This window comes from Accipiter gentilis, chromosome 30, assembly GCF_929443795.1.
Source record: "Accipiter gentilis chromosome 30, bAccGen1.1, whole genome shotgun sequence".
In the NCBI taxonomy this organism is placed as follows: Eukaryota; Metazoa; Chordata; class Aves; order Accipitriformes; family Accipitridae; genus Astur; species Astur gentilis.
The window spans coordinates 1,129,917-1,157,344 of record NC_064909.1 but is presented as its reverse complement, the minus strand read 5'-3'; the positions used below and the strand labels follow the sequence as shown (position 1 = coordinate 1,157,344).

Here is a 27,428-nt window from a genome sequence, read left to right as displayed (position 1 = left end):
AAAATAGCAGTCAATACCAGACCGAGCTAAGACAGCAATCCATTAACAATCAATTATAGTGAAACAGCAATAAGATGTAGTCAGTAAAATGACCATCTGAAGGAACTATTCTTTTCCATGTGTAAACGACAATTTCCTCTACCCAGTTACCATTTTTAAACTTTAATTAAGCCTGTGTCTATTCTATACATAGCTGCAGTATTTATAAGACTATTAATAAGCCATACTTGAACCTGGAGTAGGGGGTTGCTCACAAGGTTTTCAAGTAAGCATTTGGTAAAGAGATCCTTACGCTATCTGCGCTTGGCAAGCTGTATCAATTCATTCACATACATTGGAGGGCAGGGGTTGTTGCTTGTTTCTTTAAGATGATGAGACTACGAAGATGAAGGGGAAGACAACTGGTGGAAATTCACTCATGTTCTCCTCCACAAAGATCTGCCACAATGTATCCCAGCAAGACTGTAAGGCTTACTGAAGTCCTGATAAAACTGCAGGGAGTTTCTCCTTTGCACAGGTCCACTTTCATGGCAGTAAGAGTCATCTGCCTTCCTTCAGCAGTGGAAGAGGTGGACTTTCCACACTTGTGCTTACAAACCACAGCTTACGATGATGCAACTTTGCCTGGAGATTCTCCTCCTACCTGTGAAGATTGACACGCATTTCATAAGCTCCTCCATGTTAACACCAAAGGATCACTGGAATGCAGCAGATCATAGGCCAATGTGGTTGCAATTTATAAATACCAGTTTCCATTACTGAACAAAAAGAGGTATCAAAGAACAGTATTCAGCCACCAGCAGCAAACTATAAATTCACCTATTGTAAGTTCAAATTTGCTGCATTTTGTATAAAACTATGACATTTGAAGGGAATACCTTCAGTTTGGCAAGCTAGAGATCCCTAGGTACTGTTTACCCTAACCCTCTTCTGATGGGAAGCACTGGATGCAAGCATTAAACTTGGTCTTTTCTTGGGTAGCTAGGTTAGGAAGATTTGATTTAATTAAAGGAGTTCCTGCTCAATGTTTTAATTCAGCTGGACAAGAAAACAACATTGTAGGGCTTAAGTTGAAGGTCTGCTATCTACTGAGCAGACAACTTTTTTCCATAGCAAGGATATATCTGCTATTGTGTAAACTTACTTTTGTTAACACAGAAACTAATAGAACTGATGCACTGCACCAAGGAAACTTGAGCAGACAGCCCTAGTGGCAGTACATATGCTGGTTTACCACAGTGAAAGAAATACAAAAGCTTTTAATGAAAGAAGCCAAATGCAAAAATAATAGCTTTCATTCCACTACAGCATTGCAGAAGGAAACAATCAGTTTTCCAAAGGACTTCTCCAAGTTATAATCTAGTGAAGGCCCTGTGATTTCAGAGATAACGGCTCCTCCTGGTTTGTCCTCTCAAGTAACTGGTGATCAATCAACAGAGCAAATTAAGGCTCAATTTAGTTTGACAAGCTAACAGAAACAGGGTATGACACAATACCTTTAAAAATCTGTTTGACAGCTGGACAACAACTGTTTATGCTTTGTATGTCAGGCCCAGTTCCACTGAATTTTATTGCAGCTACAGAGCTACAACTTTCAGAGAGCAGGAGTTTTAGTTTTGCAAATTTCCATCACTTCAAGAATGTCAGTTTTTCTTCTCACAGAACAGAACTAAATGTGCAGCAGTGCTGGTACAGCCATGAAACATGTCCTTCCATGCCCAGCTGTATCTGCCTATACTTTACCTCAAATACTTTTGTCCAAACTCTTTCAGACTGCTGCTTAGTTGGGGGGGGGGGGGGGGGGGGGGGGGGGGCAGCAATGGCACTAGAAACATGGGGAAGGTAGAAAGATTTGACAACTGTTTCACTAACTTAAACATGCCTGGACCAGACACTCAAGCTTTACAACAATGCCAAGATCCAAGTCATTGTTCTGCTGTGTGAAATACAGTCCCTTCCTTTGGCCCTTGGAGATCTGATATCCTAGGCTTCTTAAGCCTGAAATGTCATCGCGTCTGTCCGTCCATCCCCCAATTAGGTTTGTGATATTATAACAAATAAGTAAGTATCTTCTTTTTAGCTTGTATAATCAGATTTGCTGTGTTAGGCCATTTGGCTTTATAACACATGCACTGTCACCAGCTTTATAAAGTTTCCAGAAAGTCAGAGTTCTTTCTAAAAAAACCCCAACAAACAACAACCCCCCCATTATTTTATGAATACATAAAAGTTTTAGTCATTTGGGACAGTGTTTTAATCTGTATTAATTTAGATGATTGTACTATTAAGTAATTCAAAGTTTTACACCATACTAAAATAGTTATGAATTCAAGTGGCCTACAAATATTAAATTTTTTAAGAACTTGGCCATATTCCTGAGAAAGAAGCCCATTACCTAGAAGCCAGCCAAGATGCCTTCAATAATAACTACAGCAAGGTGGCACAATGTCAGACCTTGAGTGTTCACCTTTTCCTCCACTGCTTTCTATACCACTCCCAGTATGTGCTGCTCAGACTGGTCTAGCACATTTTGTTCAGAAACAAGAAAACCAGCTCTATGCAAGCTTTTGGGAGCAGAAAATGGAGAAAGAAAAAGAATAACTAAGAACTTGCAGCCAGTCTAAGTATGGAGGAATTTTTGCCCAGGTGAAGACCCAACTAAACAAGATGCAGTCCAACCCCCCACCCTTGCTTCTGCATGAAGTCACTAGTTGCCAGGTCACTTTTCTATTTGTTTTTCAGCCAAGCTCCGTAGCCATTTGCCCACCCTAATGACTCCTAAAGAACACAAATCTACAGGACAGCGGTAGTCAGGAGCTTTAGTTCAGTTTTCTCAGCATTAGGGCATGCAACAGAAGGAGGAGTCAAAACAGGCATGGTCCTGCAAGCCTGTGCTGGGACATTCAAACTCACAGGGATCTCTGTGCTGTCATGGGCAGAGCACAGCAGACTAATGAGGCATTCAAAACCACACCCTCACATTGCATCTTTTCATCGTGGCTTACCAGGACTCAAAGCTAGTACTCTGAGACAAATACCTGATCCTGGATTACCCATGGTTAAAGAAGCAGATGCTGCAGAACTATAAAAGTAGACATGGCAGGCTTCAGAAGGGTGAGCAAGCAGCCATCACTATATGCAACCTCCAACACCTAACTATATGCAACACCTGCAACCTAAGAAGTCATGCTGACTGTTGGTTTGGAGAACAGACTAACAACTGTATCTAAATAAGACTGAATAACTCAATAGTAATCGAGAGTGCTAATAACATACACATACCTAAATGCCTATATGCTCTAATTAATGTTGATACTGATGTACTTTTCTATTTCCATACAAGAGCACTTCAGAAATAAGAGCTGAGGAGAGCAAAAGATCTGTAATCTTTCCACTGAATTCAACTGTGTGTACTTCCATGCAGGAGTCTGTATTACTCACATTTTAGCTGGTGGAACAAAAGCACCGGGGTAGTCTGAAGAACAGAACCCCCAATTAAGAACTGTGGCACAGCTTCTGTCTGCTCTTCACTGACATTTAAACTACTTTCTTCAAGATTATCTTATCAAACCTTTGAGCATAAGTACTACATAGAAAACTGGGATCTGAAATCCAAACCCAAGAGAGGACTGGATGGTAGGGAACCAGTGGCCAGCTGCATGTCAGCTCTGTCAGCAGCAGGACATTGCTGCTGAAGGCCAAGCAGGGAAAGGACACAGGCTTGTCACTAGTAATAAGATTCTGCAATGCAGCCATGTGCTACCAGCTCTTGGTCATTTTACTACCCTTAACACAGTAAGATCTAGACACTTACTAAGCAACGTCCAGTCACCCCGCATTTAAAATGATGGCAAATAAGTAGAACCACCTCAGATAAAAACTCTGGACTTAAACTTTTTCTTCCTTCTATGTACATTCTCAGCTTTCTCTTCTCTCTTTCCCCTTTCTCGCTTGTTTGAGGGGTTAGGGGGAGGGAGAGGAAGGCCAAAGGAAAACAGTAGTGACAGCCCCAGTAGAATACTTCCTCCCCAACTCCCTATCAAATCATTCTACCCTCCTCTCACACCTGTCTTGCCCATTTAAACCAGAAGACCTTGCAGCTGATTATCACCTAGATTTTACCGTCCACTACTGCCTAAGCAGTGCTATTTTCAGTTTACTTTAAATATTACCTTTAACACTACTCTGAAGTGAACCTGAAAAGAGACTCCCCACAGCAAAAGTCCCATCCTTTTGTATACTTAGAATTGAGCGGAGTATTTTGTACATCTTCTCAGCATACAACAAGCACAATCACTGCTCTAGACAAGTTGTCAGATAAGACCCTCTAGTGTCAGAAGAGACTATAAAAGTACTCGTTTTTTTGCAAGACTGAAGCCAAAGGGCAACCATGGCCTTGAGACCAGAGAAGCCTCTTTCTTCTCACCTTCCCCCAGCTCTGCGTCCAGCTAAAAGAGACCCCTTTGCTAAGAAAAGTACTTCACTTTGATTCTCTGCCTCTGGCAGCCCCATCATTAGTTTGCTCACTGGTACAAGCTCAAGCTGCTCAGTGCCTTACCCTGACAAATAACAAATGCCTCCACAGATGGAGGATCCCCAGCCTCTCTGGGCCCCCATTTCAGTATGCAATCATCTTTTCCAGTCAGGAAAATCTCTGCATCCTACTTTCCCTGATGCAACTTGTACCTGCTGCCCGTAACAAGTAAAAACAAAACCGCAAAAAAACCCCCACCAAACCCCGGAAGCCAATAGCTGAGATTACCCTACAGACTTAGTTGGGAACTGAACAGATCATCTTAGTGCTTTTCTGTATAAACTAGTAACCTCAGAAACTTTTAGGAACTGTAAAGAAGCTGCACAGACAGTAAACTTGGTCCATCATCAGCTTCACCACCCCTTCCTTCAACTCTGCAGCCCACAGCCTCAGCTTCAAGTCTGCCCTTGCCCTCCTTACAGTAAAGGCCCTTCTCATCTCACCTCCCTCTCACCAGTCGCTCCTGTCCTTCTCTGTCCCCAACCCCGCCAAACCTCAGTTAGCCTTCTCTGCCTCCCCCTTCCCCACCGCCTCTCGTTGCTCTTCACAACAATTACTGTGTTTGCCCACCCTCGCGCCGTGTGAGCGCTACACAGCCCAGCTCCCGCGCCTGCTGCTGCTGCTGCTCCAGGCTCCTCTACGGAACACCTCGTGCAGAGCTGGCAGCTCCACCGCGCCCACGGCTCCCGCGCAAGAGGAAAACCCAACGGCCTCAGTTATTTCACCCAGGCACTGCCGGAGGAAGCATTAGAGTAATTCGCCCGGCGTTCCAGGGAAGCAGCGCCCAGGCGGGCCGCCCGGTGCAGACCTTGGCCGAGCCGGCTGTTCGCCTCCTGCGGGGCGTCCCGCACCGCCTCGTTCCCTCGGCTCGGTTTCAGCGAAAGGCTCTCCCCCCGCCACGACCCCGCTGTTTTTTCCCCACGGCACTACGTTTGTTTGACATGACAAGCGAGCGTATTATTGCCTGTTGGTGAGGAGGGGAAGCGCTACCTCGAGGGCGCCGTCCTCGCAGCAGGAGCGTCCCCGCTCCTTTCCCCCCCCCCGCTCGCTTTCAACCCGAACTCGCCCCCCCCCCCCACCCCCCCCGCGACCCTTCGCGGGGGCGCACACGACAAGCGCAGCAGCTACACCGGGTCCCACGCGCGGAACGTCTCCGCGCACCGACCCCCCCCCCCGCCCCGGCGGCTGCTCGTGCTGCTGCAAGCGTTGGCGCGGACACCCAAAAAGTAACGGGTTTAACTTCTTAATCGTCCTCGAGGCGCACCCGGGACGGCGGCCCCAGCCCTTCCGCGGCTCCCCCGCGGCCGCGTCCCGCTCCACGGCGCGGAAAACCGCGGCGGAGAGTGCCCCCCCGCCACCGCCTGCCCAGCGCTGACGGCGCAGAACAACCGCGGGACGCCGGGCCGGGCGCCCGCGCAGCCACAGCCGCCCAGCGCGGCCGCGCAAGTGGGGCGAACGGCGCCGGCACCGCCGCGGCACTCACCCGCCTCACGGGGAGGGACCTTCCCGCGGCCGCCAGCAACAGGAGAGCGAAGCCGAGCGGCGGGGAGAAGGGCATGCCCGGGGCGTCCCCCATGCGCAGGGGACCGGCGAAGCTCCGGCTCCCGCTCCCCGCGGACGCTCCGCTGCGACGGACAGCAGCGCGGCGGCAGCGAGTGCTCCGGAGGCCGCTTTTGTAGCGGAGGCGGGGCCGGGGCCGGCGCTGGCCCAGGTGCGGTGCGGCCCCGGCCCAGCCCGGCGGGGATGGGGAACCGCGCGGGCGGGGGCTCCGGGGGTCGCTCCGCGGCGCGCGGGGCAGGCGGCTGGTTGCTGGTGTCGTCAGCGCGAAGGGCTGTTTCGGGGAGGGGAAGGAAAAAAAAAAAAAAAGCCGAGAAAGCGTCTTTGCGATCCTGTCCCTCACCTTTTCAACTTCTTTTTTTTTTTTTAATTTTGCTCTGCCTCTGTCCGGGCTTGGACGTCTTGGTGGCCCTCATGCTGTTTGTGACGTCCGAGTATTATTAGTTTTTAATAACAGTAAATGCAGTTACCCATTTATAACATGAATTTGCAGAGTTGCACGTCAGATCAGAGCTTGGTTTCTAAGTTGAAGTCGGGGCACAGGTCAGCCCTAGCAGTAGCGTGATGTGTAAATTTGGAGGATTTAGCATACTTGCTTGCCTAGCAAAAGACAGCTTTGTACTAGGTTCATATTACTGTCCTTATTTATTCACTTTGCACTGACTACTAAAACTAAACCTTCACTAAGTCACATATATTTGGTGAGATTATACACCAGAATCTGGAAGGAGAAAGCATACAGAACCTAACAGATTTAGAAGGAAAGCTCAAAATTGAACTGGGAACTGGGGAAAAGATTTCACCTTGGTCTGTTAGGTGCTACTGGAATATAAAGAAGTTAATAGCTTAAGTATTAATGATGTGTATTAATTTCAAATACAACACAGCAGCAGGCTGATGCTTTGGGAATGTAACTAGTCAGAGCATTGATGATGTGTGGTCATGAAATAATTAAATTCCTCAGCGTGTGAATAGCCAGAACAGCAGTTACATCTCATCAGCTAACTCCCGGCAGAAAGAATTTGCCACAGTGTTTTGGTTGACTGAAGGCTGAAAAGATATTTCCTTCAAGTTTTCTAAAGTGAGAGAAAACAAAGGTTGGGGGAAAAAAAAAATTATAAAGAAGAATGAAAGAACATACATTTTGGGTAGTTAAAAGAGATTATCCCCAAACACCCCAAGTTTGTTGAAACCCCTAATGTCTGCCTCAGGTGCTGTTTTTTATGTTGCTCATTGAGATTAATTTTTTTACTATCCCAGTAAAATAAATGTGTTGTTGCTGTAGAGTAATTATGTGTGCTACAGACATTGCTGAAGACTTAGGGAACAGTGAGAAGGAATGAAGAATAAAGATCTAATTGAAAAAGCATGTTCAGCCACAGCAATGCCACCTGGAACAACGAAAACAGTCTGTGTTTTTTAAGGAAATCACTGATCCCCTGGATTTAAAAGATTTAAAACTATACCTAATGTTTGCTTCAAAGGGATGAAGATAATGAGACACAGAAAAGCCTGGTTATTTTGCCCGAGTCTACATTTTTTGGGGTGTGTGTGCGTACTAAGGCAAATTACACATAGGTATAAGAAACTTTTGTTAAAAAACTACATTTCTGTTACCTGCAGTTATCACACATCCTTGAAAGAAGCAAGCAGAGAGCATCTGCAATACCAGACCACTAAGAAATGTGACTAGGAAAACTAACAGTTGGCTGCTAATCAAATATTTTATGTTGACTCCCCTGAAAGGCTAAGAGAGGACCCTACCCAAGCCTGGTACCACCTCACAGGAGTATTTTACTTGAAGCCCAACACCTGATCCCTTTCGGAAGTGCTTATGGGCTGGCCTTACCTCCTGACACCTGAAGACCATGCATGTTACATCTGCTTTCAATAAACCAAGAAAAACATGGGGCAACAGGGCAAAATATCATCCAGCTTCCTTCAGGCCAGGCAACAGAAATGTTTAAATAAAGGGAAAGAAACCTCTTCCACCTGGATAGCACCACCAGCCTTAGCAGGGTGCATCTACTTCACATGCACATCTCTACTGTTTTCTATTGTTTCTGCACCAGGCACATTAAGTTTTCCAGTTAGGACATCTGCTCCTAAGATGACTCTCAGCACCTGTGCGTAGCAGAGGACCAGCTGCTTTTGCAAGAGCTTAACAGGCTCATGTCTCTGATGAAAAGCCTTATCAGGGTGACATATATCACTTTGGAAGCAGAGGTATTACTTTGGAATAATTCTGCTTTCCAGAAATAATCAGCGATAACTCTTTAGGTATGATGACATCATACACTAGTGTTATCTACATGAATGTTTTTGGAGGGGAAAAAACATGGATCAGAGTAAACTCTAAAAGGGCACATTTTCATTGTACCTGTTGAGAAACTATTATCAAATTTCAGAAGACTGAACAAATCCTGTTGACTTAAATCACTGTAATAAAAGAGAGGTCATTCTCCTAGAGATGGAAAGGTATTTGTCCAGTAAATTCAAATCTTTTTGGGGGGAAAATACTGATGAAAGTTGTCTCTAAAACTTGGGTCTGCTGGATTTTTGTTATAGATATTCATGGCTTTATTAATGCTAAAATTTAACTTGATTTTTAATCAGTGTTAATGTAAGAAAAGAACAGTTTGAAAATAGCCAAGTGAAGTATTAGAATGACACTATCCAAATTTGAAAGAAGATGGGGCCCTTTCAGTTTGAAAAATACAATGCAATGAGTTGAAAAAGCTTTGTTCGACTTAAGAATTTTGTTTGTTGCGGCAACCACCTCTTTTTCTGTAGCTGAAGGACTGCAAATGCTAATTAAAATGCAGGACTTTGTAACTTCTGTCTTGTTCCTTTACCTTGAGGCTGGACCAAGCCTCTCAGATGTGTTAAGGAGAAGGTACCTTGCAGTTACACTGCAACACAGAGATTATTGTACTCCAATGACCGTTGAGCATTATTAATGCAATTTACTATATTTTGAGGGCAAGACTGCATTTTGAAAAAGCTCAGGGTCTCTTTTAATAACTTCCCCTGATAATCTTTTTCTGCGGAAACAGCGTAGCCAGTGGCTTGCTATGGGATGTTCCCATGGGTGAGAGACAAAGCCTTTGCAAGGGTTTGGGCTCTCTGCTACCTGAAGACTATGACCACTAGCCTCATATATGCAGAAAGTAACACCCCTGTCCCACATGAGACTGAATGCTTTGTCTCTGAAACTTTCTAAAGAGAAAAATCTGTTTCCTGGAGAAACTGTGTATTTCTGCTGTGACATTTGCTGAGTAACAGACATTTTCCTAAGCTGCCTTAGGCAGTATCCTAAAGCATGTTATCAGTTTTCAGTGCAAGTTACGCACTTAGTGCTTCTCTGTGACCATTAATTATTTGCTTTTATTAACATCGTCTTTTATAAGTTTGTTTATGGGATAAAGACATACAATTCTTGGAAACAACCACAGTGCAAATATATCTAAACTCTTAGTGAAGTTTTATTCCTTTCTACCTTGTATATGTGTATTTGAAGTTGCAGGGTACAGGGTTGCTGAGATTTGGAGAATGAAGTGTTTTACCTAAACTCAGGATTTATATGAAAAATGGAGGAGTTGCTGCCCTGTACAGTGACTGCATAAGAGTTTCCCATGTGCCTAAAAGGCTGTCGTGGTTTCAGCCCAGCCGGTAACAAAGGACCACGCAGCCGCTCGCTCACTCCTCCGCCCCCCTCCGGTGGGATGGGGAGGAGACGGAGGAGAGAAAAGAAAAAAAACCCTGGAACCTCGAGGGTTGAGATAAAGGCAGTTTACTGGGACAAACACAAAGAAAAATTACAACAACAACAACGGCACTAATGAAAAAGTATACAAAAAGAGTGATGCACAGTACAACTGCTGACCACCCGGGACCCCACGCTCCGCCACTTTCCCCACCAAAAACAGAGAGAGCACCCCACCCGCTCCCTAGTTATATACTGAGCATGATGTCACATGATATGGAATAGCTCCTTGGCTAGTTCAGGTCAACTGCCCCGGCTATGCCCCCCCACCTCCCAGGTTCCTGTAAAAATTAACTCTATCCCAGCTGAACCCAGGACATTATCCACCCCTTATTCTATACCATCTACATCATGCCCAGATCTTACATTTTCCGATCAACCACTACTACTTTCCTTGTCTTATATATATAAGTCTATGGACTGCCTCCCCCGACCTCGCACACACACACGCACACGGTGTTCCTTTAGCCCATGGGCTATCCCTCTAACGTGTCCATCGATTTTTGGGGCTCTATCTGTTGTAACAGTTCTTCAGGATAAGAGAGATGGTGTGAGATGTTGGGTTGTTGTACGCTGCCTCTGGAACTTGTGGCTAGTACATTTGGTGCAACTCATGCCCTTGGTCTGCAGGTCGAGGATGTTGATCTTGTGGAAATTGGTGGGTGCCAGTTCAAGTTCTATCGCTGTTGTACTTGGCTCAGTTTCAAAAGTCCATCCTGTAGTCATTTGGATAATTCTCACAGTAATACCCTTGATATGGCATATAGACACTATAGATACAATGACATGCATTGGCAGGTTATTTAGCAGTTAAATATCATACAGCCCAATTGACTGGCTATTTTCTTCCAAAATCAAATCTTCCTGAGGTACACATCAAACTTCTCCATCCTTCTGCATCACTCACCAGGTGTATCCAGGTCCTTGAGCAAAACCAACCCCTTGAATGGGTTTGCCTCTGCTTGAGGGAGGACTAACCCAGACTGTCTTTCCTAACATACTCCTCATGCGCACTACAGGGACTTTATCCCCTTCTACAGTATGTGGAACTCTTGGTTGGGCGGGGCCAGCCCGATTGGCGGATCTTCTAGTATTAACTAACCAGGTGGCTTTCGTTAAATGTGTATCTCAATGTTTGAAAGTTCCAACCCCCATTGCTCTCAATGTAGTTTTCAGCAGTCCATTGTACCGTTCAATTTTTCCGGAGGCCGGTGCGTGATAAGGGATGTGATATACCCACTCAATGCCATGTTCTTTGGCCCAGGTGTTTACGAGGTTGTTTCAGAAGTGAGTCCCGTTGTCTGACTTGATTCTTTCTGGGGTGCCGTGTTGCCATAAAATTTTCTCTTCAAGGCCCAGGATAGTGTTCTGGGCAGTGGCATGGGACACAGGGTATGTTTCCAGCCATCCAGTGGTTGCTTCCACCATTGTAAGCACATGGCACTTGCCTTGGCGTGTTCGTGGGAGTGTGATATAGTCAATCTGTCAGGCCTCCCACTGTTTATATTTCAGTCATCGCCCTCCAGGCGACAGGGGTTTTTGCTGCTTGGCTTGCTTAATTGCAGCACATGTTTCACATTCATGGATGGCCTGTGCGATAGTGTCTATGGTCAAGTCCACCCCTCGATCTCAAGCCCATCTATATGTTGCATCTCTTCCCTGATGGCCTGAGGTATCGTGGACCCACTGAGCCATAAATAGCTCACCCCTACATTGCCAGTCCAGGTCCACCTGAGACACTTCAATCTTGGTGGCTTGATCTGCCTGCTGGTTGTTTTGATGTTCTTCAATGGATCGACTCTTGGGTACATGAGCATCTATGTGACGTACTTTTACCACTAGCTTCTCTATCCGAACAGTGATATCTTGCCACAGTGCGGCAGCCCAGATGGGTTTACCTCTGCGCTGCCAGTTGCCCTCCTTCCATTGCTGTAGCCACCCCCACAGGGCATTTGCCACCATCCATGAGTCAGTATAGAGATAGAGCACTGGCCACTTTTCTCTTTCAGCAATGTCTGACGCTAGCTGGATGGCTTTCACCTCTGCAAACTGACTCGATTCACCTTCTCCTTCAGCAGTTTCTGCGACTAGTCGTGTAGGACTCCATACAGCAGCTTTCCACCTCTGATGTTTTCCCACATTGTGACAGGACCCATCAGTGAACAGGGCATATTGCCTCTCATTTTCTGGCAGTTTATTATACAGTGGGGCCTCTTCAGCCCGTGTCATGTCCTCCTCTGGCGACATTCCAAAATCTTTGTCTTCTGGCCAGTCCGTGATCACTTCTAACATTCCTGGGTGACTGGGGTTTCCTATGCGAGCCCGCTGTGTGATCAGTGCAATCCACTTACTCCACGTGGCATCAGTCGTGTGATGTGTAGAGGAGACTTTCCCTTTGAACATCCAGCCCATCACTGGCAGTCGGGGTGCTAAGAGGAGCTGTGTTTCAGTAGCAACCACTTCTGAGGCGGCTCGAACTCCTTCATATCCTGCCAAGATCTCTTTTTCAGTTGGAGTATAGCGAGCCTCGGATCCTCAATAACCCCAGGGGTCGGCCTCGGGTCTCCCCAGGTGCTTTCTGCCAAAGGCTCCAGGTAGGGCCATTCTTCCCAGCTGCAGTGTAAAGCACATTTTTAATATCTTGTCCTGTCCAGACTGGCCCACGAGCTACTGCATGAACAATCTCCTGCTTAATCTATTCAAAGGCTTGTTGTTGCTCAGGCCCCCATTTAAAATCATTATTCTTCCGAGTAACTTGGTAGAGAGGGCTTACAATTTGACTGTAATTTGGAATATGCATTCTGCAAAAACCCACGACACCTAAGAAAGCCTGTGTTTCCTTTTTATTAGTCGATGAGGACATAGCTGCTATTTTGTTGATCACATCCTCAGGGATCTGAGCCATTTTACTCCTAAGAACTGGATCTCCTGCGCAGGTCCCTTGACCTTACTTTCTTTTATGGCAAAACCAGCCTTCAAACGGATTTGGATTATTTTCTTCCCTTTCTCAAAAACTTCTTCTGCCGTGTTGCCCCATACGATGATGTCATCAATATATTGCAGGTGCTCTGGAGCTTCACCTTTTTCTACTGCAGTCTGGATCAGTCCATGACAAATGGTGGGGCTGTGTTTCCACCTCTGGGGCAGTCGATTCCAGGTGTACTGGACGCCCCTCCAAGTGAAAGCAAACTGAGGCCTGCACTCCGCTGCCAAGGGAATGGAGAAAAATGCATTAGCAATGTCAATTGTGGCATACCACTTAGCTGCCTTTGATTCCAGTTCATATTGAAGCTCTAACATATCTGGTACAGCAGCGCTCAGCGGTGGCGTGACTTCATTCAGCCCACGATAATCTACTGTTAGTCTCCATTCCCCATTAGATTTCTGCACGGGCCATATGGGACTACTAAAGGGTCAGTGAGTCTTGCTGATCACTCCTTGGCTCTCCAATTGGCAAATCAGCTTATGGATGGGGATCAGGGAGTCTCGGTTGGTACAATATTGCCGCCGGTGCACCGTTGTGGTAGCAATTGGCACCTGTTGTTCTTCAACCTTCAGCAACCCCACAACTGAAGGGTCTTGGGAGAGACCCGGCAGGGTAGACAGCTGTTCAATCTCCTCTGTCTCCAATGTAGCTATACCAAAGGCCCAACAGTACCTTTTTGGGTCCTTGAAATACCCCCTCCTGAGATAATCTATACCAAGGATGCACGGGGCCTCTGGGCCAGTTGCAATGGGGTGTTTATGCCACTCATTCCCGGTTAGACTCATTTCAGCTTCCAATACGGTTAGCTCTTGGGATCGCCCTGTCACACCAGAGATACAGATGGGTTCTGCCCCTTTATAACTTGATGGCATTAAGGTGCATTGTGCACCAGTGTCCACTAGAGCCTTATATTCCTGTGGGTCTGATGTGCCAGGCCATCGAATCCACACTGTCCAGTAGACTTGGTTGTCCCTCTCCTCCACCTGGCTGGAGGCAGGGCCCCTCTAGTCCTGGTTAGAATATCCGTTACTCACTTTCTGCACACGTGAATCAGAAGTCCCTTCAGGGGGATCAGAAATGAGATCAGCCCATCTATTGCGTCTGGGGGACTGCTCACGGGAAACTGGAGCAGAAGTTTTCCAAGAAGAATTATCTTTTCTGGTTGCTTTTTCTTGCAACTCCCGTACCCGTGCATTCAAGACTGAGGTAGGTTTTCCATCCCACTTCCTCATGTCCTCTCCATGATCATGCAGGTAAAACCACAGGTTAGCCCGTCGTGTGTACTTTCTCTCTCCTCTTTCTTGGGCAGAGGAACGCTTACTCCCAATAACTGCAATGTGGGCCTGTACAGGTGAGGAGGAGGACAGATCCACTTTGAATTGCTGGAACTCTTGGGACAATTCCTCTACAGCTGAGACACAGGCCTGTAGGGAGGAAGAGAGACTTCCTTCGTATTGCCGGAGTTGGACAGCCAATTCATCCACCGTTTGTCCATAGCCTTTTTTCCAGGACATTACTGCCAATAAGTTGGCATAGGTTGGTGGTGCACTTCATAGAAACTTTCGCCACATGGGTTGTGTGCATTGGACTTCATCTGGATCTGTGGGTGACTGCGCATTTTCTGGATCATTGTAAATCACCTCCAGCACGGCTAATTCTCTCAGGTACTGGATACCTCTCTCCATGGTGGTCCACGCCTTGGTGACATGTAACTTCATCCCTGAAGGGGTATCTTTCCTTTACACCTAACAGAAGTCGCCTCCAGAGGCTGAGGACTTGTGTTTTTCTCCCAATCGCCTTGTCAATGCCCCCTTCCCTAGACAGAGATCCCAACTGCTTAGCTTCCTTACCCTCTAATTCCACACTACTAGCCCCACTAACCCAGCATGGGAGCAGCCGGGTAACAATGTGCTCACCTGGGTGGCGGCTAAAATCTTTTCGCATGTCACGCAACTCACTCATGGATAGGGATTGGGTAATTATTTCAGGTTCTGCCTCTTCCTCCTGTTCTCGCAGTGACCCTGGTTCATCTTCATCTCTCACTAAGCGAACTGATTTCTTTGTGTGTTTCTTTTTCTGTACAGGGGTGACTGATACTGGCACAGGTTGGTTCTCTGGTTTAGCTGCAGTATCTGTCACCGGGGTAGGGGTAGCCACGGTACCTGTTGTCGTGGTAGGGACAGCCACAGTGCTTGTTGTCGGGGTAGGAGCAGCCACGGTGTCTGTTGTCAGGGTTTGGGTAGCCACAGTGCATGTTGTCCTGTTTTCCATCTTTTCCCCCTTTTCCCCCTGAGGGTGCTGCATAATATCAAGCAGTGTTTGGTAGACAGTGGCCAGGGCCCAGCACAGTGCAGCAAGTTGTACGTCTTTGGAATAGCCACAGCATTTGTCTTTCAAATATTCTACCACTTCATGAGGGTTCTGTAGTTGTTTGGGAGTGAACTTCCAAGCTACTGGAGGTGAGAAGTTCTCTAGATACCTGCCCATATCCTCCCACATGCCGTGCCACCCATGAATATCCAGCTTTGGGGAAGATCTCTGAGTGGTCCTCTTAAAGAGCCTTTTTGTAGCCCTAAAGAAGACCTGAAACATATTCAGGAGGCATAGCACTAACAGCACACTGGCTTGCGCATCCCAAGGATATTCAAAATTCTCAAAAGCTGTTGTAATTAGTCGGAAGGAGAAAAGGGAGGTGAACGGACGGGGGGAGGTATCCCCCCTAATTTCCGCATGGATTGGGTGTAATTACCAATAAAATCCGACAGAAGGCGCCCAAAGTATGGAAATGTTATCACTGCCTCATACAGACACCAGCTTAACCTCATGACCAGTGATGTAATCATTTCATAAGTCGACGTTGCCCAGTACAGCAAAATGATAATCCCAATCACTCTCCCAGAGATGAGATACGCAACTACAGGCAATACATAGAGCATATAAGAGCTTACAAAATGCCACCATGTAAACAAATGAAACAACATTGTGACTAACATCTATTTATCTAAGAAATGCGTTTGACAAAATTGTTTCAACACGCTCTAGCCAGATCTGTCATTATCTCAACCCTTCTGCCCCATGTTGGGTGCCAAAAAGGACTGTCGTGGTTTCAGCCCAGCTGGTAACAAAGGACCACGCAGCTGCTCGCTCACTCCTCCGCTCGCCTCCGGTGGGATGGGGAGGAGACGGAGGAGAGAAAAGAAAAAAACCCCTGGAACCTCGAGGGTTAAGATAAAGGCAGTTTACTGGGACAAACACAAAGAAATTACAACAACAACAACGGCACTAATGAAAAAGTATACAAAAAGAGTGATGCACAGTACAACTGCTCACCACCCAGGACCCCACGCTCCGACGCTTCCCCCCACCAAAAGTTGAGACCACCACCGGCCCACTCCCCATTTATATACTGAGCATGATGTCACATGGTATGGAATAGCTCCTTGGCAAGTTCAGGTCAGCTGCCCCAGCTATGCCCCCACCTCCCAGGTTCCTGTAAAAATTAACTCTATCCCAGCTGAACCCAGGACAAAGGCTGTTAGCTATTTACTCTTGTGTTTTGTAATTGTAGTGTGCCACAGCAGTGAATTGCTCATTTTTTTCTTTACAAAGCCAAGAGGAACTGTCAGTAAAGATCTTTCCATGCTCAATAAAAGTTAAAGTGTCTGAGTTGAGGATCAGCACCTATGACATTTGTGATGATCTGACAAATTCAGTGTCTCAAACATCCGCTAAAAGAGCTTTGGTGGACAAAACGACCTCTGTAAAAATGCTGGAGTTTTGTGAACAGGACAATATGGACAGAGGAGAGGGCCCCACAGAGGGTGGGAACGCACTTCTCCAAAGCCCCAATTACTTACCTTAAGTGCCCAGGAGAAGGAACACAATTTATGCCTTCCTGGAGGAAGAAGGCCCCATGGAAGTTGGGACTGTGCTTCTATCTTAAGTGGTCATGCCAGCAGGAAAAGAGAGGCAACTCCACAATGAACACCCCCCTCCTCAAAGCTCACTAACTCATTCCAGTGAACCCCAGGTGTGGGAACTGCACATGTTGAGATCATCAACTAATGCACTATAAAAGAGGAGAGAACGAGTCCTCAGTGCACACCCTCCAGAACTGGATCTCTACGCTGGCTGGACCAACGCTGGGCACAGGACTGGTGAAACCCCTCTCTTTCTTTCTTTCTTGCTTTCTCTCACTCTCTCTCCCTCTTTTCCTTCTCTCTTTTCCACAGTCCCTACACCTCATCCTTGGAAACAGAAACCGTTGATCAAGTCTGAGACTAGGAGTGGATCTAGCCGCCCCTGAGCTCCTCTTTGAGAAGGAGTCCAGAAAACAAGGGGGTCTGCTCTGAACCTTGTGACTCAACAGGAGGGCTCTCCTTCTGATACATTTCATGTTCCTTTTTCCATTTCATTTTCCTGTACTTCCCTCCTCTTCTCAAATAGCGGCTTAATGACATGTTGCAAGGTTCATATTAACAAGTTCATGTGTACTTGGACAAAGTTAGCTAGGTTGAATAAATGTTGGTTGTTGTTTGAACTCCCCTGGTGTTGTTTCACCTTAATTCTGACAAAGGAAATCCACGAACCTGAGTCGCTCCAACTTTGGGACGCGACAACGTTACTCAAATAAATCACTTAGAAATTTGAAATATGTGTTTATGAAAGGAAGCAGAAGAGTTTTAGCATTGAATCATTGAATGTGTATGGTATTTGTAGAATTTTAATTCATATAGATACCTACTTAACTGAAATAAAAGTTCATCTAAGCTGAATCCTTCTGTAGACCTTCTGGAGTAAAAAAAAAAAAAAGGTAGTTCTGAGCAGTATTATGCAAATGAGAGTTACAAACACCTAAGCTACAGCTGTGATTACGAGCACATTGGTGTTTAGAAGGGAGATCATGTCTTGGAGCTATATACTTCAATATCTTTGGAGAAACTAAACCATCTGAACTGTACCTTGAAACCTGGACTTTGGGAAGTGGGTAATTTACACATCTTAGTAATGCTTAAAATGGTCTTACAGTATTCTGCAGTAGAACATGGCTACAGCAAATACTTATATGACAGATCAATGTAGAAAACTTTTAGAAGTGTAGTGCATTAGGAAGGAGGAGAGCTTCTTCTGGTTACAGGCCATAGTACACATTTATGCATTAAATCTCATTATTTTTAGTTTAGTGTTTAGAAGCGCTAATTGTTCTGTTACTTAAGTTACTTGCCCACATGTAGGAGAATGTGCTCAGTACATGAAATGTCTCATGGTAGCTATGCAGTGCTGGAGTGCAGGGGTTGAAATCACCCAGTTTTCTATGATGTGTAGTATTATAGATGCAGACTAAGAATGAATGAACATAAGTTGTTGCCAGTTTGCAGTTCCAGATGTAAGGGCCTGGTTGTATGTAAATATACAAAAAGAATGAGTAGTGCTTAAGCAAAATGGACAGCTCCATTTTTCAGCTGTCAGTATGGCTTGTACACTTTGGGCTATATATTTATTGATGACAAGAAAGAAATGAGTGCAAAGTTTTTTTTTAACTAAAGTTTTGTAAACTACATAAGTAACTGTAATAGCTATATCTACTTTTGGGGTCTAGCTGTCTTGTGGAATTTATTCTATGTAATGATTGTACGGAGGGAATGATTTGGATAGGTATTTAATTTCAATACAAAGCTTACATTCTCTGTCTTATAAAGAAGAAATTGTTTTAAATCTTTTCTGTAAAATGTTGTTGAAAGATTCACATGACCCTGTGTAGAGTCATTTGTGAATCTGACCCAGACATTCCTATATTTAAAAACCTTAGAAGTATAGAAATGCAAAGGTTATTTACAGTCATGTAATATAATAGGAAACAACTTTTTTTTATTACAGTTTGAATTTCTTACCACAATTCCTGACTCCTAATTCAAATTTCCTAATTAAAAATCCCCTGTTCAAGAATGCTTTATTAAGAATTGTATTTTGGACTGTAGAAGGCTGTTAGGATGAACAGTAAAGCATATATAAATACTCAGTAAAGAATTCAATTTCTCTCACTGTTTTTCACAAGAAGAAAGTAGGAAGCTATGAATCACAGAACAAAGGAAGGAAAGAGTCAAGTCAAATTATTAAGTAAAATTGATAAGAAATATTACTCTCCTTTCTCCCTCTTCTGTAGTGGTAGCTTTTTTCTGTGAGGAAATTATTTGGAAATTGTTACAATATAAAAATCAGGTTTGTACTTACGGGTTAAAATTGTAACTATAGGGAATTGGAATTGTGTTAGGTACAATGAATCAGGATGGGTATAACCATAGAAACCTCGTATATTTTCTGCCAAAATTTTGTGTTTAAGAACTAACATTATGATTGAAACAATAGACAAAATTGTAGCCAGGGGACTAGCTAATAGGGATAATTACAAGAGCGTAGTTAAGTGATTAACTAGTATTTACTCATAAGTTTTGCAGTTCTTTGCTTTTATGACTTGATGTTCCTGTGCACTAGAGGAGAACAATGTTGAAACTGACCACATGTGATTGAAGCTGCGTTAAGCTTCAAGATCAACGAACAAGGACAAGAACAAAGACTTCAAGGACAGCCAACAAGAACTTCAAATGGGTCGGTGGTCACAAAAGCAGCCCTTCGACTCAAATGGATCCTTCATTGCGCATGATCGGATGTAGGCAGTACTAGGATAATCAGTTGCAACCATTTTATGTATATGTATACTAATCTGATTAATATGCAATTAGTCATTCTATATAACCTGTTAGTGCTAAAGCTGTGGTATGCACGCTAGGTGGAATTATCCCCCGTGCATACAGTGCTGCAATAAACAAAGTGCCTGCTTCTTAATTTCACATTGCTGTTAAGGAGTTTTATTCCGGATTTCGGCAACAAAATCACTCCATTCAATATCTTCTCACCAAGGGAAACCTTGATAAAGTAAAGAAAAACTGCCTTGTGCAGTTCGATATACGTCTTGTGCAACGAACATAATGGTGGTCTTTTCCAAAGCAACAGAGATGATTTCTGTCTACTCTGCTGTTAGATGCCTAGTAGGTAGGACCTGGATTCCCTCAGTAAAAGGCTTCCCAAATGCCCAGACAAGCATTTAGTTGCTTGTCTGCAGCATCCAGTGGGGTTTTGAGAAAAATATCCTTTGAAGAGGGACAGGGTGTGTCTCTTAAGAAAGAGGTGATATTTTATAGTCTAGTATTTTGTATCAAATAATATTCCCTGGACGAATGAGTGAGATGGGGAACCTGTTTCATGGGTTTCCCATGTGCTATCATGACTATGACTAAAGAGGAGAGAAAGGTACTGTTTGGATTAAATTCTCTAGATTGTAAATATGCAGGTTGAATCCTTTCCATTTACATGGCCATTTACCTTACGGTAATTTTACTTTTCTGTGCTCATGTGTCCAGTGAGAAGGAGATCACAAACTGTTAAACACAGTGTCTTTTGAGGCCATAGCTTTACACATTATAAACATCCCCCCCCCAAAAAAAAAGAGGATAACTCTAACCATCATTTATTTCCATCACTATACAGCAGCCTGCTTGTAAGTCATCTGAAGCTGCAAGGACAAAGGGCAATTATATGTTTAACACAATTCTCTGAATTACCATGTCTGTAAGGCCCTTGAGTATCTCTTCACAGAAATCCCACTTTGGTGAGTAGCCAGCAGATTTCAAGAAATTAATATTAGGATTTTTAATTAGCTAGCCTCTTGAACAACCACTTGACTAATCTAAATATCAAATATAAACACTGGTAGGAGGAATTAGTGATTAGTGAATATATGCAGGAAGTTGCAGACAGTTTATCTTTTAAGACATGCTGCCAAGATTGCTTGGGAAAAATGAAGTATAAGGTGTATTAGAGGAGTCAACCTGTTGATAGTGTAAGACATTAGAAGTTGGAGATCCACAAACAAAGTCCAGGAGTTGGGGCAGGGGCAGGGGGAAAGGCAAGGTGTCAGAGAGGATATTCTTTAACTTCAGATGTGTCATTTTGTCCTAGAAAGAGTAAAAGGTAGTGTTATCCTATTCTCCAGAGAGTGGAATCACATTTCCCTGGACCTGAATGAGGTTTAGGGGGGAAAAAATACTGATAACTGTATGTTAATTAAGGTAAATGTTGGAACTAACATTAAGGATAAATTTTGGGTGAGATCTCAGTATTTATAAAAAATGATAAAATAATTTTGCTAAAGATTGAATCTCACCTGAATGCTGTGAAGAATGTCTTGATTAATAATACAGAATATAAAAATACAAGGCAAATGATAGGTCTGTCAGCAAGGTAAGAATTCAGTTAAAGTCCCCCTGAATGGACATTCTAACTGGCAGAACACAACCACTAATCCTTTTAGACATTTGGGAATGTGAAGACAGTAGAAGTTGGATAAATTGGATCATGCATTCCTGGATATCCTTTAATTACTAGTCACCTAACTACCTAATATCTTGGTTGAGTCATTCCTTTATTAAATACTTGAAGAGACTGTTCAGATATCTCCAATGACTTTATTAGCATATATTTATAACTAATAAATTAGAAATAATAACGGAAATACAGAGGCATAAAAATAAGTCATACATGTTAGCAGTTGTTTATTTCCCCATCCTAATCTCTGCTATATAAGAATCACGTGGTATTTCTATTTCCAAAGTCTGTTTCTGGATTTGACCTTTATTGTGGACAGTTGCTAAGTTAAAAAAAGAAAGTTTTCCTGAATTTCTGAGTTAATCTATGCATGTTTCTTTTGTGCTCTGAAGGCCATATTTACCACTGGAAAAGGCATCTCTTGGCTTTTATACAACTGGATTTGCCTCAGGTATACCCTGCTTGTGTTGTGCAGATACAGGTACCACGTCTTACAACATTCAGCTTGGTATGTGTGATATCTGCCCTAGAAGTATAAATAATAGCAGCGGCTTCTGAAGAAATCTGATCAAAAAACTTGTTATAGCTGTGCAATTACACTCAAATATTTAAAAATCAGCAGAAACATCAATGTACTTAAAACTGCAGCTTGCATATTCCATACATTTAATTTTCAGTACTTGTGTCAACAGAATTACAATTACATACTCCTGCCAATGTTCTTCCAGACTATCAAAAAATAATGAATTAGTTTAAATACTAAGAATAGATATGGTCAGTGAATGAGATTACTGAACAAGGAAACTGTAGGTCTTTCCATAACATATGAATATTCTGAATCTCTGCTGAACAAATTTAGTTACAATCAACCAGAATCTAGAGGCAGAAACAGAGGGTGTGGATGAAGAAAGTTATTCTGTGGAATTAACAAATCTTTTAAGTTAAAGTTTAGCTGAAATATTATCTTCTTGGAACAAGCTCATTCCAATCAGTGGTTTTGTGAGATTTAGCAACCTGACAGAAAACAAATCCATCCCTCCACGTGCCACACCCCCCGCCCCACCCATTTGCAAGCTCTTTTCCATAGTTTTTATTAACTCTACCCATTATATATATTTTATATATATATATATTAAAGCTCATCATACAGCCATGCTCCAGACTTCTCATGAATCACCACCTAAGAACAATCACTTGAAAAGTGAAAAGTGAGTATCTCGACATAGTGGCAGATCAATCACTCCCAATTAATGTGTCCACTCTGAAGCAGTGAGAAAGAGTGTGCCTTCCTTTGTCTCACCCACTTGAACTTACCTCTGAAAATCAGAGGAAGTGGGTAGGAAAATCCTTCTGGGTGACAGTTCCAAAGAGCGAGGAATGAATAATACAGACTATGGATGCACCCTTCTAATCTAATTCTGGACATGTTCTTTACATTCTCAAACACAGATCTTCATGAGTTAGGCCCCTGCTGTCAGAAAGACTAGTTAAATGTCATATTTCAAGCATTTGTAATGGATAATCCGTTTTTTTGATAATCAAATATTTGTGTTTTGCTCACACAGCATTCTTGTCTTTGTCAATTCAGGCCCCACAATACTGTCTCACAACTTGAACAGCAGTATCTTGAATGCCAAATGAGCATAAAAAGGTTCAGGAAGTAATTTGATAAGTAACTTGAAAAAAACTATGTTAGAGTTAATATAGGAATTTGAATGCTTGTTACAGTATGCTGGATGTATAGAGCATTCCAGGGAGTGAAAGGTCTTGAACTGAGGTCTTGAACTCCTATAGATTACAGCAGTTGGGAGGAACAATTTGTGGTGATTCAAATAATTAACTGCACCTCATTAGTTGTTTGAAGAGCTGTCTGTAAACAAATACAGTGTAAGAATACTATCCCACATATGACTAGGACAGAAAAATATTTAAGGAATATTCTTAAAGCACGCAGAGAGAAAAAAGGAGCCTTATGAATACATAGTAGATTGTTGTGGTCACAAAACATAGATTATTTCCACAAACTAACTGAAAAACTGTATGGAAATTAACATGCATTGTTACTTGGAAGTAATGAGCTAATCAATGGTATTGAGGAAACAGAATGGAACAAACCCCTAGACAGGCTTAGAGAAGATGGGAAATGGTGATTGGACTCTGACTCTGACAAACAGAAGAAAGAGGTGCTCTCAAGAATCTGATGCGTATATGAAATAGTTGAGATCAACAATATACCATCTTTGTTTCCCATCTTTGGAAGAAAGGGCAGCCAATTCAGGAAGAGTACAGGGATCTTGTTAGGTCATGCAGAGAGGAAATTAGAAAGGCAAGAGCTCAGGTAGAACTCAATCTGGCCACTACAGTAAAATACAACAAAAAATGTTTTTACAAATATGTTAATAAAAAGAGAGCCAAGGAGAATATCTATCCTTTATTGGATACAGAGGGGAACATTGCCACCAGAGATGAGGAAAAGGCTGAGGTATTTAATGCCTTCTTTGCCTCAGTCTTTAATAGGGAGACCAGTTATCCTCAGGGTGCTCTGCCCCCTGAGCTGGAAGGCAAGGACGGAGAGCAAAATATACCCCCCTTAATCCAGGAGGAAATAGTGACCTCCTATGCCATCTGGACACTCACAAGTCTATGGGACCAGATAGGATCCTTCCAAGAGTACTGAGGGAGCTGGTGGAGGAGCTTGCCAAGCCACTCTCCATCATTTATCAGCAATCCTGGTCCACAGGGGAGATCCCAGAGGACTGGAGGCTTGCCAATGTGACGCCCATTTACAAGAAGGGTTGGAGGGAGGATCCGGGGAACTACAGGCCTCTCAGCCTGACCTCGGTACTGGGGAAGATTATGGAACGGTTTGTCTTGAGAGCACTCACATGGCAAGTCCAGGATAAGAAGAGGATCAGGCCCAGTCAGCATGGGTTTATGACAGGCAGGTCGTGCTTGACCAGCCTGATCTCCTTCTATGACCAAGTGACCCGCCTAGTGGATGAGAGAAACGCTGTGGATGTTATCTGCCTTGACTTCAGTAAGGCCTTTGACACTGTCTCTCATGGCATACTCCTTGAGAAGCTGGCGGCTCATGGCTTGGACAAGCATACTCTTCACTGGGTAAAAAACTGGCTGGATGGACGAGCCCAGAGGGTTGCGGGGAATGGGGTGAAATCCAGTTGGCGGCAGGTCACAAGTGGTGTTCCCCAGGGCTCGGTATTGGGACCAGTTCTGTTTAATATCTTTATCAGTGATCTGGATGAGGGGATTGAGTGCACCCTCAGTAAGTTTGTGGATAACACCAAGTTGGGAGGGAGGGTTGATCTGCTCGAGGTTAGGAAGGCTCTACAGAGGGATCTGGACAGGCTGGATCAACGGACCAAGGCCAGTTGTATGAAGTTCAACAAGTGCCGGGTCCTGCACTTCGGTCACAACAATCCCATGCAGCACTACAGGCTTGGGGAAGAGTGGCTGGAAAGCTGCCTGGCAGAGAAAGACCTGGGCGTGCTGGTTGACAGCCAGCTGAATATAAGCCAGCAGTGTGCCCAGGTGGCCAAGGCGGCCAACAGCATCCTGGCCTGCATCAGAAATAGTGTGGCCAGCAGGAGCAGGGAGGTGATCTTTCCCCTGTACTTGGCACTAAGCGAGGCCACACCTCAAGTACTGTGTTCAGTTTTGGGCCCCTCACTACAGGAAAGACATTGAGGTGCTGGAGTGTGTCCAGAGAAGGGCAACCAAGTTGGTGAGGGGCCTGGAGCACTAAGTCTTATGAGGAGCGGCTGAGGTAACTGGGGTTGTTTAGTCTGGAGAAGAGGAGGCTGAGGGGAGACCTTATTGCTCTCTACAACTACCTGAAAGGAGGTTGTAGTGAGGTGGCTGGAATAGGATGAGAGGAAATGGCCTCAAGTTGCAGCAGGGGATGTTTAGGTTGGATATTAGGAAAAATTTTTTTACTGAAAGGGTTGTCAGGCATTGGAACAGGCTGCCAGGGAAGTGGTGGAGTCGCCACCCCTGGAGGTATTCAAAAAGCATGTAAACAAGGTACTCCATAACATGGTTTAGTGGGCATGGATGATGGTTGGACTCGATGATCTTGAAGGTCTTTTCCAACCTAAATGATGCTATGATTCTATACTATTCATCTCTATTCTTGATATTATGCAGGATGGAGAATAAAATCCTCTTCAGTGTAAGTCATGTAACTCAGCACAGTATTAATTTGTGCCTTCCCTGGTTTTTTCCCCGTAGAGTCTTTCACTTGTAAATGTGGCAATGCACATCTTCCACCTGTGGAGGCATTCACAGGGTTACACATTGTTTCCCCATTGTAATTAAGCTGAAAGGCCAGACCAGGAAAAGAACTTTAGGAATGAATACACTATAGTTGTTACGCTGGTTTTTTGGATATGAACTTTTTCCCTCTCTGCCCCTGCAGCAAGTAGACTTGGAGTGTGCAAGAACATGGGAGGGGAAAAAGCCAGGACAGCTGACCCAAACTGTCCAAAGGGATATTCCATACTATATGATGTCATGTTCAGCACCAAAGGCTTGGGGAAAGAGAAGGAAGGGAGACATTTGGGCTTATTTAATTTGCCTTCCCAAATAATCGTTATGTGTGCTGAAGCCCTTCTTCTCAGGAAGAGGCTAAACATCTGCCTGAAAGTGGGAAGCAGTAAATAAATTCCTTGATTTGCTTTGCTTGTGTGTGCAGCTTTGCTTCACTTATTGAACTGTCTTCACCTCAACCCATGTGTTTTCAGCTTCTGCTCTTCCAATTCTTTCCCCCATCCTGCTGGCACAGGGGAGAGTGAACAAGCAACTGGGCAGATACTTAGCTGCTGGTCAGGTTCCACCCACCACAAGTACTGTTATTTTTTTGATTACTTGGAGCAAAATCTCTTGCAATTGCACAGTCAGATTTTTTTTTTTTTCCTCCTTTGCAAATGTAGTTCTGTGGTACAACTTTTAACTAAAATTTCTGTGTATTTTTATCTAACACCTTAGCTGGTTTGTTTTATTTGGATCTAACAAAGTGCACAGAGGAGAGACATAAGAAAAGTTTTACTTAATTGCACTTGGAGATCTTCTTTTTCATTACTCTGCTCATCATTTTGTGTCTATGTATTGTTATTTCCTATATGCCACAGCGTTTCTGCAAGAGAATATCCTGGGACACTGACTTCCAACAGAAAGCTGTAGGATTCTCACTCAAGGAATTCTCTAACCCTTTTACCATCCCATCAGATGCTCCAGGACTTCATCAAGTAGTAGCTGCACTTTGCCACAACAGATGCATTTGATCACTCTTAAACTGCAGAAGAAAGAACATAGGCCAGTCATAGGGTGTAAGTGAAAACCTGGGTTGCCAAATAAAGTTATCTGAAGGAAAAACAAATTTTATGCAGATTATTAAAGAGATAGTGTAGACTGCATATCTTGTTTAGTATGACATGCATAGAATTAGTTTAATACTAATTATGTCTGGAAAATTCATGGATGTTTATCAGGTTTATCACAGAATAATGCTGTGATAGCCAGTCCAAGGTTTCCAGCCTATATTTTAGAGCTAAGATGAGATGCAGGAAAATAATTGTACTTGTGGATGATCTGGTTCTCTATTTTAATTACAAAACTATCCATATTAAGTAGTTGGCACTGTTCTACTTCTGTAGCTATGTTCCTATGCAGCTAAACTGGACAGAGAATGTACTGGTCTCTGTCAGGTATTGCAGACACAAACATTCCTGGTGTAGTTTTGCTTAATGTATGTAGTTTAACAAGAACAAATGAACCCTGAGAAACCCCAAGCAAAAATATGGATGAAATATACTTTTCTGTCTTAAACTTTTCCTGCAGAGACAAAGAAAATAATGTATGTATCGTGCAGAATCCAAGAATATTTTAGAACTTGTATCTAGGAGAACTTAAATTTTATTATGTTCTATTTTGTCTTCTGTTGTCATCATATGTCACTGAAACAAGCTAAAAGCTGTATATGAGAAAAAGAATGTGAAAAGGCTAAGTTTTTCTTTTTTTTAAGGTTTAACAACATTTTATTTTACATTAATTCTATTATTAAAGTAAATATTCCTTTTTTAAAGTAATATAATAGAAACATCAAAGACTACAATCAGTGAACTTATTTTGAAAACTTTAAAACAATCACCAAATAACCATGACAAACTGAATTTACTGGAAGCAGA

At 43.6% G+C, this 27,428-nt stretch overlaps 1 protein-coding gene across 1 annotated transcript in view; it reads right to left on the bottom strand.

The window, feature by feature from the left end:
* GLP1R (glucagon like peptide 1 receptor) overlaps positions 1-6,096 on the bottom strand; it is an 81,004-nt gene extending 74,908 nt beyond the window's left edge. The window contains exon 1 of the mRNA XM_049833775.1: positions 6,018-6,096. Within this exon, the coding sequence (XP_049689732.1) occupies positions 6,018-6,092 (75 nt within the window). The 5' untranslated portion in view covers positions 6,093-6,096. The remainder of the gene's footprint in view (positions 1-6,017) is intronic.
* Positions 6,097-27,428: the final 21,332 nt, after the last annotated feature.